This window comes from Bombina bombina, chromosome 1, assembly GCF_027579735.1.
Source record: "Bombina bombina isolate aBomBom1 chromosome 1, aBomBom1.pri, whole genome shotgun sequence".
Lineage (NCBI taxonomy): Eukaryota > Metazoa > Chordata > Amphibia > Anura > Bombinatoridae > Bombina > Bombina bombina.
This window is the reverse complement of record NC_069499.1, coordinates 1369008663-1369031001: the sequence shown is the minus strand read 5'-3', so window position 1 is coordinate 1369031001 and position 22339 is coordinate 1369008663. Positions and strand designations below refer to the sequence as shown.

General features: G+C 38.4%; 1 protein-coding gene across 4 annotated transcripts in view; it reads right to left on the bottom strand.

Moving 5' to 3' along the window:
- GATAD2B (GATA zinc finger domain containing 2B) overlaps positions 1 to 22339 on the bottom strand; it is a 305557-nt gene that overhangs the window by 155975 nt on the left and 127243 nt on the right. For all 4 annotated transcript variants that reach the window (XM_053704182.1, XM_053704199.1, XM_053704175.1 and 1 more), the window contains one exon: positions 8767 to 9093. In XM_053704182.1, the coding sequence (XP_053560157.1) occupies positions 8767 to 9092 (326 nt within the window). In that variant the 5' untranslated portion in view covers position 9093. The remainder of the gene's footprint in view (positions 1 to 8766; positions 9094 to 22339) is intronic.

Genomic DNA, 22339 nt, shown 5'->3' with positions numbered 1-22339 from the left:
GAGAGGAAACGGCGGGAATACATAAGCTAGTTTGAAGGTCCAAGGTGCTACTAGTGCATCCACTAGAGCCGCCTTGGGATCCCTGGATCTGGACCCGTAGCAAGGAACTTTGAAGTTCTGACGAGAGGCCATCAGATCCATGTCTGGAATGCCCCACAGTTGAGTGACTTGGGCAAAGATTTCCGGATGGAGTTCCCACTCCCCCGGATGCAATGTCTGACGACTCAGAAAATCCGCTTCCCAATTTTCCACTCCTGGGATGTGGATAGCAGACCATAGAATGATTTTGGTCACTTCTTCCATCGCCAGGGAACTCCTTGTTCCCCCCTGATGGTTGATGTACGCAACAGTTGTCATGTTGTCTGATTGAAACCGTATGAACTTGGCCCTCGCTAGCTGAGGCCAAGCCTTGAGAGCATTGAATATCGCTCTCAGTTCCAGAATATTTATCGGTAGAAGAGATTCTTCCCGAGACCAAAGACCCTGAGCTTTCAGGGATCCCCAGACCGCGCCCCAGCCCATCAGACTGGCGTCGGTCGTGACAATGACCCACTCTGGTCTGCGGAAGGTCATCCCTTGTGACAGGTTGTCCAGGGACAGCCACCAACGGAGTGAGTCTCTGGTCCTCTGATTTACTTGTATCCTCGGAGACAAGTTTGTATAGTCCCCATTCCACTGACTGAGCATGCACAGTTGTAATGGTCTTAGATGAATGCGCGCAAAAGGAACTATGTCCATTGCCGCTACCATCAAACCTATCACTTCCATGCACTGCGCTATGGAAGGAAGAGGAACGGAATGAAGTATCCGACAAGAGTCTAGAAGTTTTAACCCTTAAAATAACGGAACCGGAGCCGTTTTTAACTTTAACCCCTTTACAGTCCCTGGTGTCTGCTTTGCTGAGACCCAACCAAGCCCAAAGGGGAATACGATACCAAATGACGCCTTCAGAAAGTCTTTTCTATGTATCAGAGCTCCTCACACATGCGACTGCATGTCATGCCTCTCAAAAACAAGTGCGCAACACCGGCGCGAAAATGAGGCTCTGCCTATGATTTGGGAAAGCCCCTAAAGAGAAAGGTGTCTAAAAAAGTGCCTGCCGATATAATCTTATCAAAATACCCAGATTAAATGATTCCTCAAGGCTAAATATGTGTTAATAATGAATCGATTTAGCCCAGAAAAAGTCTACAGTCTTAATAAGCCCTTGTGAAGCCCTTATTTACAATCTTAATAAACATGGCTTACCGGATCCCATAGGGAAAATGACAGCTTCCAGCATTACATCGTCTTGTTAGAATGTGTCATACCTCAAGCAGCAAGAGACTGCTCACTGTTCCCCCAACTGAAGTTAATTCCTCTCAACAGTCCTGTGTGGAACAGCCATGGATTTTAGTAACGGTTGCTAAAATCATTTTCCTCATACAAACAGAAATCTTCATCTCTTTTCTGTTTCTGAGTAAATAGTACATACCAGCACTATTTTAAAATAACAAACTCTTGATTGAATAATAAAAACTACAGTTAAACACTAAAAAACTCTAAGCCATCTCCGTGGAGATGTTGCCTGTACAACGGCAAAGAGAATGACTGGGGTAGGCGGAGCCTAGGAGGGATCATGTGACCAGCTTTGCTGGGCTCTTTGCCATTTCCTGTTGGGGAAGAGAATATCCCACAAGTAAGGATGACGCCGTGGACCGGACACACCTATGTTGGAGAAAGATACCACAATTTTTTTTTTATATAATAGAAGTAAATTAGAAAGATGTTTACAATTACATGGTCTTTCTGAATCATGAACAATACATTTTTTGTTTCATATCCCAGTAGTTGGGCAATTTTGTGGATAATATGAGGTTGTATCAAAAAATGTTCTTATAAAAGTTGCAAGACTCCAAATAATGGCAAAGTGTCAATAGTTAATAAAATGCAAGAACATAGTTGACTGCATAACACATACCATTAAATTTTCCCCACAGCACTGGATAAATATAGGGGAACAGTATTACCACAGTGCGGATACAGATCCTCTGCCGGTTCGGTCCGTATAACTCACATACTTAAATGCAAATGCACTACTTTAGTAAACTGAAGATATTTCCTGCAGAAAAGATAAGCTGCTTTAGTATGTGGTTGAATCCTCTGCCGGTGAGATCCGTTTATATCGTACACAAAACACCAATCTATGGTAAGTACTGGACAAATAGTTCCCTTCACAACGGATCATTGTAAAAGTCTTTGAGGAAAGAAACAAACAGGTTAACATAGCATTAACTCCAGCTAAGGACTGTGTATCGGCAGAGGACAAATGAAATGACGCTTCACCTTAACCACCAGGGATGTGCCAGGCACATCCTCCAAAAAATAGTCGTTAATGACTCAGGGGTTCAAACACTGAAAGCGATCGTGATTGCTTCCAGTCGCTTTCAGGGTATTGCAGTGATGCCTCGATATGGAGGCATCCTGCAATACCCTCTGGTAAGCAACCAATGCAGAGAGGGCCACCCTGTGGTCCTCTCTGCATCAGCCAGTGATGGTGCCAATCGTTGGTGGCGAGGAAGGGATAGGAGTGAGGCGGGTGGGCGGCCCTTCGCTGGAGTAATTCTAGTGAGCGGTGACAAGAGGTCCGGTAGCACACGTGAGGGAGCGGGACCGCTACACTACGGAAAATCTTTAGTGAAAGGGAAGGAGGGAGGAAGAGGGGGGATAAGTGTTGGGAAAGGGATCTGGGAGGGGGTAGGGTATTGAGGGGGGGCAGCTACACTACAGAAAAAAAATGTTTTTTTTATTATTATTATTAAAACACCCCCCTAATATTTAGCAAACTGGGTACTGGCAGAAAGCTGCCAGTACCCAGGATGGCAGCAAATAGGTAGAGGGAGAGCGTTAGAGAGCTGTTTAAGGGGGATCAGGAAGGTTGGGGGCTAAGAGGGGATCCTACACTGCAGAATACTGTATATATAAAAAAATAAAGAGGCTTTTATTTTAGTACTGGCAGACTTTCTGCCAGTACTTAAGAGGGGGGTGACAATTGTGGGGTGGGGACTGGGGAGGGAAGATAACTGTTTGAGAGGGGTCAGGGAGGGATCAGGGGGTGGGATGTGTCAGGTGGGAGGCCAATTTCTACACTATAGTTAAAATTAACCCTACAAGCTACCTAATTAACCACTTCACTGATGGGCAGAATACACGTGTGGTGTGCAGCGGCATTTAGCGGCCTTCTAATTACCCAAAAGCAATGCCAAAGCCATATATGTCTGCTATTTCTGAACAAAGGGGATCCCAGAGAAGCATTTACAACCATTTGTGCCATACTTGCACAAGCTGTTTGTAAATAATTTCAGTGAGAAACCTCAAGTTAGTGAAAAAGTGAACAATTTTTTTATTTGATCGCATTTGGCAGTGAAATGGTGGCATGAAATATACCAAAATTGGCCTAGATCAATACTTTGGGTTGTCTACTAAAAAAAATATTTTAAAAGTGCTACTTGTACTTATCGCCCTATAAACTTGCAAAAAAAAAAAGCAAAGAACATGTAAACATTGGGTATTTCTAAACTCAGGACAAAATTTAGAAACTATTTAGACTGGATGTTTTTTGGTGGTTGTAGATGTGTAACAGATTTTGGGGGTCAAAGTTAGAAAAAGTTTTTTTTATTTTTTCATCATATTTTATAAAAATTTTTATAGTAAATTATATGATAAAAATAATAGTATCTTTAGAAAGTCCATTTAATGGCGAGAAAAACTGTATATGTGTGGGTACAGTAAATAAGAGGAAAATTACAGCTAAACACAAATACCGCAGGAATGTAAAAACAGAACTGGTCCTTAACGGTAAGAAAATTGAAAAATGGTCTTGTCACTAAGGGGTTAAAGAGAGGGGCTATCCACATAGTACCATTTGTAAGGTCCATTCTAAGATACAAAGTCCTAGATAGGAATTCTCTATTAAAAGACAAATTGAAGAGAGTAGAAGGTCCAAGGACTTCAGGGAGTTATAATTTGTGACAATGTATAGTTCCCAGTATACAGAGGTTTGTTGCATATTGAATAAACATTTTAATCTAAGTGATTGTTGATAAACTTGTTGACTGTGTGAAAACAGATTTGAGATGCTCTTATAGAAAATGTTCTACTTTAAGTAATCTTCTGTCACCATCACAACTCCCTTCTGATACAATTCTAAGAAGTTCATGGTTAAGACATACTGTTATGTACAAGTGCAGCAGCTCGAAATGTAGACCATGTGATTATATTGAAATATCTGATACTTATCCATCAACAGCAGCACACATCTTTCAAGATGGATTGCTGCCACAACTGCACATAAAGTTATGTAATTTATTTGGTTACTTGTGCCTTGTGTAACCAACAATATATTGGACCTACTACATGGAATTTAAGATCCAGTATTAGGGAACATTTTTTTTAAATAAACATTGGTACATCTTCTAACCCTATAGTCCAAAATTTGTCAAAAAAACATAAGAGCAATGATAGCTTTAAATGGCAGGCTATTGATAAAGCTCTTCCCCCCTAAACGAGGAGGGGATAGGTAAAAAAAAAAGAGATGCTGTGGATATCAAATTACACACTAGTGTACCAGTAGGTTTAAACTCTGAATTCAATTTGTTAAATTACTGGCAGTGATTATTTTGAATATCATGCTTGCATTTGCATTTTAGATGTACTTTTTGACATGTTAATTGTCCAAGCCCATTGTGGTTTACTTCCGGTTCCCTAGTGGGGGCATATTATTATTTATATTTGTTTTAATCCCTATAAAGACATCATTTCTTGTAGGTAGATTATATATGGCTATGTATTAATATTGTAAAAGCAATTGATGTATTCAATATATGCTGTACAATATTTAATTAAATCAGGGCTTGACAAACCCAGGAGCCTGGGAGCCACTGGCTCCTAGAATTTTACCCCTGGCTCCTAATTTTTGGGTTATTCTCCATATATTTATATAAAAATCCCACTGTCTGGCTCCTAAATATTCTTACTGGCTCCTAATTTTTAAACAGATTTGTCAAGCACTGAATTAAATAATTATGTATGGTCTTAAACACTGACTGGACACATTGGTGGATTTGAGGTAATGGGGCATATTTATGAAAGACCTGTCGGACATGATCCGACATTGCGAATCAGGTCCGACAGACATCGATGAAAGCGGAGAGCAATACGCTCTCCGCATTCAGCATTGCACCAGCAGCTCTTGTGAACTGCTGGTGCAACGCTGCCCCCTGCAGAGTCGGGTTGAATTGCGGCGATGTCTGTCCGCCTCCTCAGAGCAGACGGACAGGGTTATGGAGCAGCGGTCTTTAGACCGCTGCTTCATAACTGGTGTTTCTGGCGAGCCTGAAGGCTCGCCAGAAACACAAGGCTTCAAGCTCCATATGGAGCTTGATAGATAGGCCCCAATGTATTAACCTAGAACCTAATAAAAATGGGTTTGATTCTCCGTTAGGGATACATAATAAGAAAAATAATTTCAGGTTCATTTTCAAGCAATCATGTTGATATTTGATAGCAAAAAAATTTTGTATACAATATTTACTCAAGGTGCAAGGTTATTTGTCATTTGCAATTACTACAATATATCTCCAAACCACCTTTAAAGGGACACTGAACCCAAATTTTTTCTTTCGTGATTCAGATAACGCATGCAATTTTAAGCAACTTTCTAATTTACTCCTATTATTAATTTTTCTTCGTTCTCTTGCTATATGTATTTGAAAAAGAAGGCATCTAAGCTTTTTTTTGGATTCAGAATTCTGGACAGCACTTTTTTATTGGTGGATGAATATATCCACCAATCAGCAAGGACAACCCAAAAAAATGGGCCGGCATCTAAACTTACATTCTTGCATTTCAAATAAAGATATGCTTAAAATGTCATGCTCTATCTGAATCACGAAAGAAAAAAATTGGGTTCAGTGTCCCTTTAAGCTTTGTGTTTTCATAAGCTATATACTTGTGTTTTTTACAGAGCTAATGTATAGGATTGGGGTAGGTTGTTTAACCAATAACTCAGTAGTACCAGTTTTATAAGTGTTTCACATATGGAATTAATCAGCTAGGATTTTGCTTTATGTAAAAACACGTAAGTTATTAGTACTACTGTAAGACCAAAGACCTTTTAGGACTGGTTAATAAGCTCCAAAACAAGATTTAAAAAGGTACTGCTCTGTGGCAATTCCACTCAGACTGCTAATCAACTGATACCCTGTACCCTGCTGGCAATTTGTCCGATTCCCTTAGTGAAAAGGTTGAACTGACAGCCAGCCTCGAGCCGAGTCACTGCAAGGTAATGTATTGGCCTATACCAAAGCAGATCCCCCTGTAGTAAGATGGTATTCATAGATAATCGCCACACATTTCAATAGATGTGCTGGAAAAAACGTTCCCCTACATCTGTAATATAAGAGCTGTGTCCATCAGAGGGGGAAACAGTGAAGGTGTCTCAGTGAACCTCGCCCAGAATGCAAATCCATGGCCGAGCGAGAAGCCACTGCATGGGAGGATATTAGACGATCTGCTATAGGATACGTGAAAACTTCTCCAACCATGTCAGAAAAATGTACAACTGAAAAGTCTGCTGCCGAATAGGAAGACTGTTCAAAAACAGAAGTCAGTCCTGAGAGACAGGGTCACCCCGCAGCCTGTAACAGTTCACTTAGTTGCTCACAACAGAAAAGTAGATGATCAAGCCTGAGTAAGAAAACCACAAACAATTGCATTGCAAAATCATTTTCTGCTTTCATTGCCTCATAAGTAGCAGAGACAACTACCGTATATACAAAGTCCTGTATAGGTTATAAATCCGTAAATGCAAGTGATCAACTTGCTCCTATATGCGAGATATTCCTGGACAGCTTATCTGTCAAGGGAGAAGCAGATGGCATTGAATAGATCAAAAGGAGGCTTCTTACTGAGCTGTAGCCATCTTGAAGAGCCACCCACCAGAAGTCTGATCTTATCTTGATTTTATATTTTTGAGAAATATACTTTTCCTTCCAGAAGGCTTGGAATCAGACGCATGACTTTGGCCAAAAGGCACGTAACCATTTTGGAGCCAATGACTATAGTTATTTCTATAGTGATCTCTTCCAGCAACATTAGTCTCCTTACATTACATGGGATACTCAAAAATATTCTACAGTGTTTAAAGGGAGAGAAAGGTAAAAAAATTACATGTGCATGGGTGAATTTCAATTTAAAAAAGTTATTACTGTTTTTCAGGATCATACGCACATATCCTGTGAGGCCTGTGCACCAGCATTCAAACACCACAGCTGCTCAGAGAGTCAGCAGTGACTTGCATCACACAAATTAAGTGTACACAAGCAATACACACCACAGCCAGCTCTCTAAGCAGGCATGGTGTTTGAATACTGTATATTTCACATAGATTATAGAAGGAGAAAAGGAGTACAATGTACCTTAATGCTTAAAAAAAAAAAGAAGAGCAAAAGAATAGTAACGTAAGTGTTATATCAAAAACAATGTTATTATCTTTATTTGTAATGCGCTAACAGATTACACAGTGAGAAACAGGGGTACAATAAAAAAAGACAAGACTAGGGGCCCAATGATCTAAAAGTCTCCTCTTGGGCGAGATGACCTAAAAAGTCTCGTCAGTACAGCGAGGTCTCTCAATTTTATAAACACAAATTTCACCTTGAGACATGTTTATCTCGCTATTCGGGGATCTCTATGTGAAGGACAGGCTTCTATATTACAACATAAGATCTAAAACAAAATCCCAAAGATTGCGTTTGATTTCTCTCCATGGCAGCGAGTTTTTGATCATTGGGCCCTAGGAGGGTCCTTGCTCCACATTCATGTAGAGCATAGGCTGTGATTGTCTGCCATAATATTTCCCCTTGGCAAGTTGACCAACATTCTGTAGATTTAGAAATTTAGAACAAAGGTTCTCTTTTTCATTTAAAGTATTTTTCAATATAATTTTAAATTTACCAGTAAGCCGCTAGATCCCAGTAGTGCATTACTGCTCCTGAGCCTACCTAGGTATTAGTTTTAGCAAATGATACCAAAAGAACAATGCAAATCAGATAATAGAAGTAAATTTGATTTATTTTTTTTGACATTTCATGCTCTGCCTGAATTATAAAAGTTTAATTTTTTTGACTTTACTGTCCCTATAAAGATGTCAGTGCTTCACTGCTGACTTTAAAGTACACACAACCTGAGGCTTATATGCATCCTTTGCCTGCACCTTATATGCATCCTTTGCCTGCACCTTATATGCATCCTTTGCCTGCACCTTATATGCATCCTTTGCCTGCACCTTATATGCATCCTTTGCCTGCACCTTGCTTTCAAGTTGGAGACATCCCAGATCTACACCAGTGGCACACAGAACACGTGACAGTGTATACACCCATTTTTGTAGATACAAAGGTTACCAATGAATAATAGTAATGTGTAATAAAACCCATAATTTGAAAAAGGTGGGTTTCATGTAATTCCAGCTGGTATGGGATTACTATAGTAATATCAATCATCTGGTAGAAACGGCTAGCCTCATTATGATTTGCGGCTTGTGAGTAAATACAAATATAAGATATAATAATGCTATATATTTAGATGTTTTATTCCTAATCTTTTTCTGTACGAAGCACAATAAATGTATAAAACATAGTCACATATGTATCAAGACAGGATTGAATTGCATTTGTTTCATATAAAAATATAAATCAACCCTTTATTAATAAAAAAAATGCTTACCTCCTTCTAGAGCTCATATCCACTGGTTCCTCAATGTTCTCTTTTCCATGTCTCCCTACTGTTCTACAATCACCATGAGGCCGTAAGTTGCCATTCATCTTTTCCTCATACATTTTAAGTCCATCTTGTTTTCCAGGGTGGTCATGGGGAAGCTCAAGGCCTGGAAGGTCTTTCCTTTTCAACAGGGCTAGCATCTTAAGCCTCTCCATTGCCTCATGTCCCTCCATCTTCAGCTGCTTTGCCAGGACATCCTCCCGGTCATCAGGCTGCTCCAGGCCCCTCTTCAAAAGATTGAGGCGCAGAGCATCTTCTGTCATTCGGTCCATCCTGGGGGGGGGGGGGGAGAAGAACAAACAATTAACTGTTTTGTCCATCTAATGTAGTTTGATCTCCTGGCTGCAGGGTAGGGTCATATAATGTTAGGTGTCTATCTAATGCAGGGGGACTATATCATAAGAGGTTTTAGAAATTACATATCAATGTTTAGCTAATAAAAAAAATGGACTGCTAGGAGCATATCTAATACATAGTGACTACACAGATTCAAACTGTGCTAGTTTACTATATAAGATACATAGACATGTGACTATATACAATCACCAAATGTTCAATTGTCGTTTTTTTACTACCGTTAAGTGATTTCATTATAGGAGATTAGTAGAAGAGTCTTAAGATTTGGGCACCATACACTCCAGAGATGATTTTCTAATAGGCAATCACAATGCATTTAGCTTTTCACTCAAATCAAGATGCGTCACCTCGACACTTTCCCTTCCCCCTTCTTGCTATAATAATCAGTCATTAATTCAGATGGGAGTTTAAAATGCAGTGTGAATGAGGGGGGGCGATCTGTCTCCTACGTTCTCACAAAGCTCAACAGAAAAGGAACAAGGGACACTGTATTAAATCAGTGACGGGATATATATTGACACCTTTAACAAATCACTGTTGTTTTATTCAAAATTGATCAACCATTTTCAACATTACAATGATTTTGCAAAAAATGAAGCTGTGTGCAACCAGATCATAAGCTATTTATTGTACTGCCAGATTGGTTACAGGATGAGGGTGTTGCATTAGTGCAATCCTCTCCAGCAGCAAAAATATTTAACAGAATACACTTCATGCAAGAATACAAAATGTATCCTTCATATAAATACTCTCTGTTAGTTTTGATGGTTAGTACCTGTAGACACATACTATTTAGGAAGAAAGCAAATATACAGAAAAGCTGGCTTCATTCTTAAAAAAAAAAAAAAGAGCTAATATAAAGACAAACATAAATATCAATAGCATTAAAACTAAACAGCAGGTTGGTTTCATAAAGGGAGGGACAGTCAGGTCCGATATAAAAGGGACTGGCAGAATACATTTAGTAGTTGAAAAGGGTAGCATGAAGGAAAACATCAGAACAAGCACGTATGACTTGGGGGAGGAGCCAGACACCTCTGACCTAGGGGGAGAGATACGCACATCTGACCTGGTTGGGAGGGAGGGGGGAGAAAAGTGTGATACAACAAAAATGCATAGGTAGACATGTTTGATTAAAGAATAAAAATTATATTTTATATATGTGTAAAAAAAATTACATAGACAGACCTATACAGTGCCAGTGCTAAGAAATTGCAGTGTACAAGTTTAAATTAAAAAAAAAAGGGTTTGCTATGGTTAAAATGAGCAAACTCATACTACTATAATTTTTTCACAGTGTTTTCATATATTTATTCTGTCTATAGAATGCACTGCTATAAAATTAGAGGTGCTTGAAAGTGGATAACCTGATGATAAGTTACAAAGACTGTATAAATGATTTTTTCAAAAACACTACCAGATGAGCTATATAAATGGATCATCTACAAAACATTTATGCAAAGAAAATCTAGTGTACATGTCCCTTTAAATGGATACTAAACCCATTTTTTTCATGATTCAGATAGAGCATGCAAATTTAAGTAACTTTCTAATTTACTCCTATTGTCAAATTGTCTTTGTTCTCTCGGTATCTTTATTTGAAAAAGCAGGAATGAAAACTTTGGAGCAGGCCCATTTTATGTTCAGCACCTGGGTTGCACTTGCTGATTGGATGGCTAAATGTAGCCACCAATCAACAAACGCTATCCAGGGTGCAGAACCAAATATGTGCCGGCTACAAAGCTTTCATCCCTGCTTTTACAAATAAAGATAACAAGAGAATGAAGAAATAATAATAGTAGTAAATTAGAAAGTTGCTTAACATTTCGTGCTCTACCTGAATCACTTTAACTTGGCACAAGGTAGAATTTAGTGAAACTATGCAAAGAATTACATTTTCCGATTTCCTTAGAAGCGCCCAAATAAAGAATTCTAACAATAAACCTGTGTAGAGTAGCCGCCTGTTTGTTATTTAGTTCTGTGCTAATCGTAGGAACATCATATTTTAGAAGAAAAATTAAGGAAAGTTCTTAAAGAAACAGTGTACTCTAACATTTTCTCCCTTTTAATGTATTTCCCATGATCAATTTTACTTACTGAAATGTATTAAACTGTTTACAAATAGCTCCTTTACCTTTATTTTCTCAATTGAAATCGATGAATAGATTTTGCCGATTCTATCCCCAGCTATACTGAACATTTCTGTAGTTAAGTTCTGGTTATAAAAAAAAAAAACTAAAAAAAAAACTTAAACAATAAGGTTTAGATAAAATAATGCTCCCAATGTGGGGCTGTGACAGAGCTACTAAAATGCTAATTTTCCAATGTTCTCTCTAAGGGCCCAATGATCAAAAACTCCTTATATTGTACTGTAGGAGTCTTTCCTTCACATACAAAAACCTGCATAGTGAGAAACTGCATTCAAGCTAAAATGTGTGGTTCTAACTTTCTTTGAGGGACCTCACAGTACTAATTAGATCATCTTGCCTAAGCTTTAGATCATTGGGCCATAATTATTAGCCTTTGAGTAAACCGTAAAAAAGAAGAAGGACTTTGTGTAAATAATTAGATAACATAATGAGGTACCCTTTCCCTATGAGATCAGCCCACTGTATTGGGTTGTGGTTTCAGTTAGCAGAAAAAGCTATTTATTTATATACAAAAATATATATTTCAATAACAATTTCCCATACATTTTAAACTCTGCAGTTGAAACCAATTTTACAGTACACCGTCGCTTTAAAGGGATATGAAATCCACATGTTTCTTTCATTATTCAGACAGAACATACACTTTTAAACAACTTCCACTTTACTTCTATTATCAAATTGACTTAATTCTCTTGATATCCTTTGTTGAATGAGCAGTACTTGGAGCTAGCTGAGCACACTGGGTGAGCCAATGACGAGGCATACATGTGCAGCCACCAATCAGCAGCTATCACCCAGTAGTGCATTGTTTCGCCCGAGCCTACCTATGTATACTTTTCAACAGGGTCGGATTGGCCTATCAGGATATTTCCCGGTGGGCTGCAGCAGCTGGGGCTGGGAATCTACAATTTAAAGGGGTGATTAATGGATGCAATTGGGTTGTAGGCTGCTATATAACATCAATCTGACATTTGTATTTAATACAAAGTAATATAATTTAATTCTGAAACAATATTGGGGAAGGAGTGTCCTTTGAGAAAAATGGGGCATGTGCATTCTATCAACTCAACGGAAAATAGGGCTGGTCTTCATATTTTTCCAGGGCTGCTTTTTATTCCCATTCCAGCCCTGCTTTTCAATAAAGAATACCAAGAAAACAAAGCAAATTAGATAACAGAAGTAAATTGAAAAGAAGTATAAAATTGCATGCATTACTGATTCACAAGTTGAATTCTGATTTCACTATAACCTGCTCCTGACAAAAAAATTACCAGGAAAGGGGTAACCAAAAAAGATCACCCTGCTTAGAAATATTACTAGCCACCAGCAGAATAGTTCATTGTTCAGATGGAGAAACCCGATCAAACAATATCACAACCTATAGTGGAATAAGAGGTTTGAAAACAGAACAATTTATTTTGAAGGCTTAAAGGAATTATTAAAATGAAAATTAAACTTGCAAAAAAAAAAAAAATCAGACTTTACTCTCTTGGTATCCTTTGTTAAAAAATACATAAATATCCTACACTGTGTGTGCTAGTTGTTGATATACGTATATACCTTCATATTTGGTATATACAGGGAGTGCAGAATTATTAGGCAAGTTGTATTTTTGAGGATTAATTTTATTATTGAACAACAACCATGTTCTCAATGAACCCAAAAAACTCATTAATATCAAAGCTGAATAGTTTTGGAAGTAGTTTTTAGTTTGTTTTTAGTTATAGCTATTTTAGGGGGATATCTGTGTGTGCAGGTGACTATTACTGTGCATAATTATTAGGCAACTTAACAAAAAACAAATATATACCCATTTCAATTATTTATTTTTACCAGTGAAACCAATATAACATCTCAACATTCACAAATATACATTTCTGACATTCAAAAACAAAACAAAAACAAATCAGTGACCAATATAGCCACCTTTCTTTGCAAGGACACTCAAAAGCCTGCCATCCATGGATTCTGTCAGTGTTTTGATCTGTTCACCATCAACATTGCGTGCAGCAGCAACCACAGCCTCCCAGACACTGTTCAGAGAGGTGTACTGTTTTCCCTCCTTGTAAATCTCACATTTGATGATGGACCACAGGTTCTCAATGGGGTTCAGATCAGGTGAACAAGGAGGCCATGTCATTAGATTTTCTTCTTTTATACCCTTTCTTGCCAGCCACGCTGTGGAGTACTTGGACACGTGTGATGGAGCATTGTCCTGCATGAAAATCATTTTTTTCTTGAAGGATGCAGACTTCTTCCTGTACCACTGCTTGAAGAAGGTGACTTCCAGAAACTGGCAGGACTGGGAGTTGAGCTTGACTCCATCCTCAACCCGAAAAAGGCCCCACAAGCTCATCTTTGATGATACCAGCCCAAACCAGTACTCCACCTCCACCTTGCTGGCGTCTGAGTCGGACTGGAGCGCTCTGCCCTTTACCAATCCAGCCACGGGCCCATCCATCTGGCCCATCAAGACTCACTCTCATTTCATCAGTCCATAAAACCTTAGAAAAATCAGTCTTGAGATATTTCTTGGCCCAGTCTTGACGTTTCAGCTTGTGTGTCTTGTTCAGTGGTGGTCGTCTTTCAGCCTTTCTTACCTTGGCCATGTCTCTGAGTATTGCACACCTTGTGCTTTTGGGCACTCCAGTGATGTTGCAGCTCTGAAATATGGCCAAACTGGTGGCAAGTGGCATCTTGGCAGCTGCACGCTTGACTTTTCTCAGTTCATGGGCAGTTATTTTGCTCCTTGGTTTTTCCACACGCTTCTTGCGACCCTGTTGACTATTTTGAATGAAACGCTTGATTGTTCGATGATCACGCTTCAGAAGCTTTGCAATTTTAAGAGTGCTGCATCCCTCTGCAAGATATCTCACTATTTTTGACTTTTCTGAGCCTGTCAAGTCCTTCTTTTGACCCATTTTGCCAAAGGAAAGGAAGTTGCCTAATAATTATGCACACCTGATAAAGGGTGTTGATGTCATTAGACCACACCCCTTCTCATTACAGAGATGCACATCACCTAATATGCTTAATTGGTAGTAGGCTTTCGAGCCTATACAGCTTGGAGTAAGACAACATGCAGAAAGAGGATGATGTGGTCAAAATACTCATTTGCCTAATAATTCTGCACTCCCTGTATACCATTACCTGTATTCCCAGCTCCACACCTCAGCCTTTGTTGGCGCTCCCCTCCACCCCCCTTTTCCATTATCTTAACTATTGGGTCCACTAGGGAACCCGCTGAGGGGGAGCTAGAGGTATTTCCCCTTTCCCCTTCCCATTTGTTTAGCGCAGGGTATACATCCCTATTTCATTCGAAAAAATGTATATGTGCAGGTGCAAATGCTGTTATAGATTATAGGGGTAAAAAAATTGGTTTAAATTTTAGGAGCTTGTAAGGCTGTTCAAGAGCCATACAATGGTATATAGATATATGGAGAATAACCCAAAAGGTTAGAAGCCAGGGGTAATATTTTAAGAGCCAGTGGCTCCATGGATCCTGGGTTTGACAAGCCTTGGCTTAGTAGAACAATATGGATGGGCAATTTTTAATTCAGTTGAAATAGTTTTCATTAGAGCTAAAGGGTCATTGTACACTTTTGTAGATGATCCATTTATATAGCCCATCTGAGGGCATTTTTGTAAAAACTTATAGTTTTGCTTAAATAACATTGTGCTGATTTTCAGACTCCTAACCAAGCCCCAAAGTTTTAGATGTATACTGATGTATACAGACTTCAGATTGCTTGTTTGTATAATGGGTCTTTTCATATGCAGAAGAGGGTGGAGGGGAGGCTCTTCTCTCAGCCACTTTCAGTGGGTGTCCCAGTCTAACCTTATCAACAGTGCTACATTGGGAGCTTCTAAGTAAGTTTCAATAAAAATGTTATACTGGATTTATATATCAGTTTCTGTGAACATTCTTTCTAGTAGCGCCTATTACATGAAGTTAAATGAAAATCTGTGTATACTGTCCCTTTAATTCCCCAGGTCTGGTAAACATATTCATCCTAACAGAAGATTATGTGGAAAAAAACAACAATTTTGCCTTAGAAAAACAGTCATGTTGGGCAAGTGCTTAAATCACCCTGTTTTATCCAGCTTGAGATACTGAAATGATCAAAGGAAAAAGAAATTACATAACTAGATTGAACCTTCAAGGAATCACAAGTGTATGAAATGGACATATATAAAGGATCACTGTTGCTTAACCCCTTAATGACAACTGACGTACCAGGTACGTCATGCATTAACAAGCAGTTAATGACAACAGACGTACCTGGTACGTCAGTTGTCTAAAAGAGTGCTGGAAGCGATTGCGACAGCTTCCAGCAGCTCTGAGGGTATTGCAGGGATGCCTCGATATGGAGGCATCCTGCAATACCCCTTTACAAGCCTCCGATGCAGAGAGAGCCACTCTGTGGCCCTCTCTGCACCGGAGCGTCGTTGGTGGGTGGGAGCAAGGCAGGGAGGCGGGTGGGCGGCCTGCCAAGGGCCTGTGATGTGGAGGGGGGCCAGATCGCAGGCCGGGTCGGAGGAGGCAGTGTCCGGGGGCGTGCATGGACGCGTGCACATGCACGGGGCGGGGCGGGAGCGGGTGGGAACTACTACGCTACAGAAAAATGTTATACAAAATTGGGAGAAAAGGGGGGTGTTTTTTTATTTCAAAAAGAATTGAAGGGTTCTGGGAGGGGGGGGGAGCTACACTACAGAAAATGGCAAAATAAAGTCGAAAAAATAATAAAAGCAAATGTTTTTTTACTAAAATGGTACTGGCAGACAGCTGCCAGTACCCAAGATGGCGCCCATTAAGCTAGAGGGGGAGGGTTAGAGAACTGTTTTATGGGGGGATCCGTGAGGTTGGGGGCTAAGGGGGGAATTCTATACAGCAGTATATGTAAATATGCTATATACAATTAAAAAATATAAATATATACCTTTTATTTTAGTATTGGCAGACTTTCTGCCAGTACTTAAGATGGCGGGAACAATTGTGGGGAGGGGGAGGGAAAAGAGCTGTTTTGGAGAGATCAGGGGGTCTGATGTTTCAGGTGGGAGGCTGATCTCTACACTAAAGCTAAAATTAACCCTGCAAGCTTCCTACAAGCTACCTAATTAACCCCTTTACTGCTAGCCATAATACACGTGTGATGCGCAGCAGAATTTAGCGGCCTTCTAATTACCAAAAAGCAACGCCAAAGCCATATATGTCTGCTATTTCTGAACAAAGGGGATCCCAGAGAAGCATTTACAACCATTTGTGCCATAATTGCACAAGCTGTTTGTAAATAATTTCAATAAGAAACCAAAAATTGTGAAAAATTTTAAGTTTTTTTTTATTTGAACGTATTTGGCGGTGAAATGGTGGAATGAAATATACCAAAATGTGCCTAGTTCAATACTTTGGGTTGTTTACTACACTAAAGCTAAAATTACCCCAAAAAGCTCCCTACATGCTCCCTAATTAACCCCTTCACTGCTGGGCATAATACACGTGTGGTGCGCAGTGGCATTTAGCGGCCTTCTAATTACCAAAAAGCAACGCCAAAGTCATATATGTCTGCTATTTCTGAACAAAGGGGATCCCAGAGAAGAATTTACAACCATTTATGCCATAATTGCACAAGCTGTTTGTAAACAATTTCAGTGAGAAACCGAAAGTTTGTGAAAAAAATTGTGAAAAAGTGAACGATTTTTTGTATTTGATCGCATTTGGCGGTGAAATGGTGGCATGAAATATACCAAAATGGGCCTAGATCAATACTTTGGGATGTCTTCTAAAAAAAAATATATACGTGTCAAGGGATATTCAGAGATTCCTGAAAGATATCAGTGTCCCAATGTAACTAGCGCTAATTTTGAAAAAAAAGTGGTTTGGAAATAGCAAAGTGCTACTTGTATTTATTGCCCTATAACTTGCAAAAAAAGCAAAGAACATGTAAACATTGGGTATTTCTAAACTCAGGACAAAATTTAGAAAATATTTAGCATGGGTGTTTTTTGGTGGTTGCAGATGTGTAACAGATTTTGGGGCTAAAAGTTAGAAAAAGTGTTTTTTTTTTTCCATTTTTTTCTCATATTTTATAAAAAAAATTATAGTAAATTATAAGATATGATGAAAATAATGGTATCTTTAGAAAGTCCATTTAATGGCGAGAAAAACGGTATATAATATGTGTGGGTACAGTAAATGAGTAAGAGGAAAATTACAGCTAAACACAAACACTGCAGAAATGTAAAAATAGCCATTGTCATTAAGGGTAAGAAAATTGAAAAATGGTCCGGTCATTAAGGGGTTAAAGGGATATGAAATCCAAAAATTTGATTACTGATTCAAATAGAGCAAACCATAAAAAAAAAAAAAGTTTACAATTTACTTCTATTATTAAATTTGTTCCCATGATATTCTGTGTTAAAGGGACACTAAACCCAATTTTTTTTTTCTTTCATGATTCAGATAGAGCATGCAATTTTAAGCTAAGGAGCCAGACAATTTTTGGTTCAGACTATGGACAGCACTTGTTTATTGGTGCTGTTCAATCAGCAGACAACCCAGGTTCTGAACCAAAAATGGGATGGCTTCTAAACCTACATTCTTGCTTTTCAAATAAAGATAGCAAGAGAATGAAGAAAATGTATAATAGGAGTAAATTAGAAAATTGCTTAAAATTGCATGGTCTATCTGAATCATGAAAGAAAAAATGTGGGTTCAGTATCCCTTTAAAGAAAAACCTAGGTAGTAGTGCGCATATTACAAGTTGAAAGTAAACGCAATCGCTCAAACTCATTTGAATTCATACAAAGTGTAGCATTTTTTAAAAAGTTTCCATTTCACTTCTGTTATCAAATTTGATTGGCTCCCATGATATTCTGTGATGAAGATACACCTAGGTAGGCATCTGGAGCACTACACGGCAGGAAATAGAGCTGCAATCTAGTGCTCTTGCAAACGGATAACATTCTTGCAAAACTGCTGCCATATAGTGCTCCAGAAATGGGCAGGTGCCTAAGTATAGGTCCCTACTTTTCAACAAAAGCAGAACGAAGAAAATTTTATAATAGACGTAAATTAGAAAGTTGTTTAAAATCACATGCTCCATCTGAATCATGAAAGAAAAATGTTGTGCTTTATGTCCCTTTAAGCTATACTTTGCAACAAGAAATGAGGATTCTGGGGATTGGTTTCTCTACAAGGACAACTCAGGAAATCTGCATGGGAGTTTAGAACACATGAAAAATAAATTGCAGAATTCACACCTAGAAGGCTTTTTCTGCAGCTTCTTGCACAGCAAACCTACAATAAATCCCCCTGCATTGTGCCTCTGACATCAAGTTAACTGAATGCGTACGATTATGTTAATACTAAGGAGGTCCACAAATCTTTAGTCAAATATCACTCTGAGCAATAAGGGGGGAATTGCAATTAAACCACATCTTCTAATATAGAAACCGTCCCAAACAGCATCTCAAAAACAAACAAAAAATACACTGCTATGCTATAAATCTATTGCAGAAATATACTGGCCGAACATATCCCAGGAACCTCTGATGAACCTGATTTACTGTGAATGTGCAACAGGATGCTGGCAATTCTGAGGAGAAAGACCCTTTTGAACTGATCCTTAGAGCAGGGCAATGGCCAAAAACTAGAAATTAAAAACCTGACTGAATTGAGAAAATCTTATCCCAGAGAAAAAAAAAACTGTCTGTAGGACTAAAAAAAAAAAGTTTTGCATCACATTGTATTGGAGGTGAACATTTATATTAATTACATTTATTTTTATTATATTCCTATTTCTGCTGTAGCTACAAATACATCACACCTTATTACAAATTTGCAGAACTTTCTAAATATGTGTCTGAAGCCGGCATAAACAAAAAAAATATTTTATATGGATCACCATATCTGACGGAAGTTAGCAAAACTAGCTATTTCCTGAGCTGCTGGTTTCACAATTATTTTATAGTGTTTTAATAATAAGCCAGATTGACAAATGCATTTGATTCTAAAGAATAAACATTCAGAAGTATTTTTTAAATTTATGGGCTGGCAGAGCCCATTCAATAAATTGCATGACAATGAAAGCTCACAATGTACTTAGTGGCACAATATAGCCAGGATCCTGCAGGATTAGATGGAGATCCAAAAAAAACTAAGCAATCTTGAGCAGAGCAATACAGCACAACAAGGCATTTATAGCACACACGTAGCAATTAAACAGAGCACGGCACGCATACTGTGCTGCAAGCGCCTTACTGTATTGTAATCCCGCATTCGTATTGTATTGTCTCAAGATGTCAATGGTGCAGTTTAATTTTCACTATTCTGTCAGACACAATGCAGAAAAAAATCCTACGGCTCAGACATACTAACACAGAAGATACGCTGCAACACACATAGCAATTCAAATCATTCAAGGACTGCATATGTAGCAGCCAAGCTCACACAAAAAAACAATATGTTATGTGCTGTGTTTCTTACACTAGTGTTTAAATCCACTCTGTGTAAGAGAGAGGGGACTGAGGGTTGAAGTCGAGAGGATCCTCAAGGATCCTTAACCGGACAGATTTTAAACATTACCTTGCTCAAGCTGTTTTGAAGTTCAGTTATTGGAGTACTGCACTTGATCAGGGAAATAATTTACATTTGGCATATAAGGATCCCCTGAGGATTTTCATAGAGAAATACTGCCCTAGCGGAGCCTTATTCATTCCCTGGCCACCCATTTCCCCTCAGAGCACAGACAGATTATATATATATATATATATATATATATATATATATATATATATATATATATATATATATATATATATAAATGTATGTGTATATATAAATCACTTGTTTACAAACTGTCCCTTTACCTTTAGTTTGGAATATGAATTAGCTGACTTTGTCTGTGATATTCCCACTAATACTGTTTCAATACTTAAAGGACCAGTCAACACATTAGATTTGCATAATCAGCAAATGCAAGATAACAAGACAATGCAATAGCATTTAGTCTGAACTTCAAATGAGTAGTAGATTTTTTTATAACAATTTTCAAAGTTATGTATATTTCCACTCCTCTTGTACCATGTGATAGCAATCAGCCAATCACAAATGCATATACGTATAGTCTGTCAATTCTTGCACATGCTCAGTAGGATCTGTTAACTCAAAAAGTGTAAATATAAAAGACTGTGCACATTTTTTTTAATGGAAGTAAATTGGAAAGTTGTTTAAAATTACATGCTGTATCTGAATCATGAAAATTTAATTTAACCTGAGTGTCCCTTTAAAGGGACACTGAACCCAAATTTTTTCTTTCATGATTCAGATAGAGCATGCAATTTTAAGCAACTTTCTAATTTACTTCTATTATCAATTTTTCTTCGTTCTCTTGCTATCTTTATTTGAAAAAGAAGGCATCTCAGCTAAGGAGCCAGCAAATGTTTGCTTCAGTACCATGGACAGCACTTGTTTATTGGTGCTGACCAATCAGCAAGGACAACCCAGGTTGTTCACAAAAAATGGGCCGGCATCTATACTTACATTCTTGCATTTCAAATAAAGATACCAAGAGAATGAAGAAAATTTGATAATAGGAGTAAATTAGAAAGTTGCTTAAAATTTCATGCTCAATCTGAATCACGAAAGAAAATTTTTGGGTACAGTGTCCCTTTAAGTATAGGTTATAAAAAAGATATGTACATATAGCCAGCAGAAGAAATTACAATCCCAGTGGGAGGTATGAGAGATAAGTAATAAAATATTTAATTTTCAATTGTTCATTAAGCTTTGGTCTACAGACATAAGAGATAAGATAAAGAGACATGTCAGTATTTAGAAAGTGATAAAATAAAGAGACCTTATTCCTTATTTCCCTGTAAGCACCACCTGTTTTAATGGGTTGCCATGTCAAAGATCAACACCAGCTATTTCATGTACAAAAAAAACCCCCTACAGGTAGCATTATTATTATTATTGGTTATTTGTAGAGCGCCAACAGATTCTGCAGCACTATAAACAAAGGTGGAGTATAACAAAACAATTATAGGGATCAAATGGGAAGAGGGCCCTGCCAAGAGTTGCACTGTTGTAGTCAGCTCTTAAGCAATTTTCTTATACATTTTATACTCTGCTGCTGGTATTAACAAGTCGCTGAATACACATTAAGGGGAAACCAAGTTTGCAGTACACTGTCCCTTTAAACATACTGTCTAATATCATGTTCTAATGCTTTAGACTAGGGGTGGCCAACTGGTGGCCTATGGGCTACAAGAGGCCCTTCTGCACTAGTTTTTGGGCCAGGGGAAAGAGCAAAGCTAAAACTTTGTACCATCGTTTTTGTGGCACCAAGAAAAAGTGGAACTAAAAATGTATGTTTTGGGGAATTCTGGTGGTTGGCAATCAAGGTCACTATTTAAAAGAACCATCTAAAGGGGAGAACAGCAGCAGATAGAGGATTCTCTGCTTTACCTAAATAAGGCCACTGGACATTTTATTAAATACTATTGTGTGTAGCCATACATTTACATGTGGCCCTTTAAAGGTTCTAAAATATTGATCTGCCACCCTTAGAACTTCTAAAATATTGACCTGCTGCCCTGAATGTTATGAGGTTGGCCATCACTGATTTAAAACATGTAGCTTTCACATTACTGATCGCTAAGCACCTGTGTGTTTAGCCCAGCATGGGTAAAGTCCTACTTAAAACCTGTACGACTAAATGCTCCTGAGCAGGATGCCACTGGTGATCCAACCAGAAGCAGCAGATGCCCAGCACTGGCGAGCACTAGCTGTTTTCCTACTGGCGAGCTGTAAAGTAGGTTAAGAGCAAGGAACATGTTGATATAGTGTGAATACAACATGGAACAAACAGCACTCACTGGTAACACAGGAACAAAATGTATAGCACATATACTTAGCAATAAACTAGTACATTAGTACAGACATAAAGCAACTACCCAATACATTTTATCTGGCACTGCACTTCTCCAAAATAAATTATCTACCCTGGAGA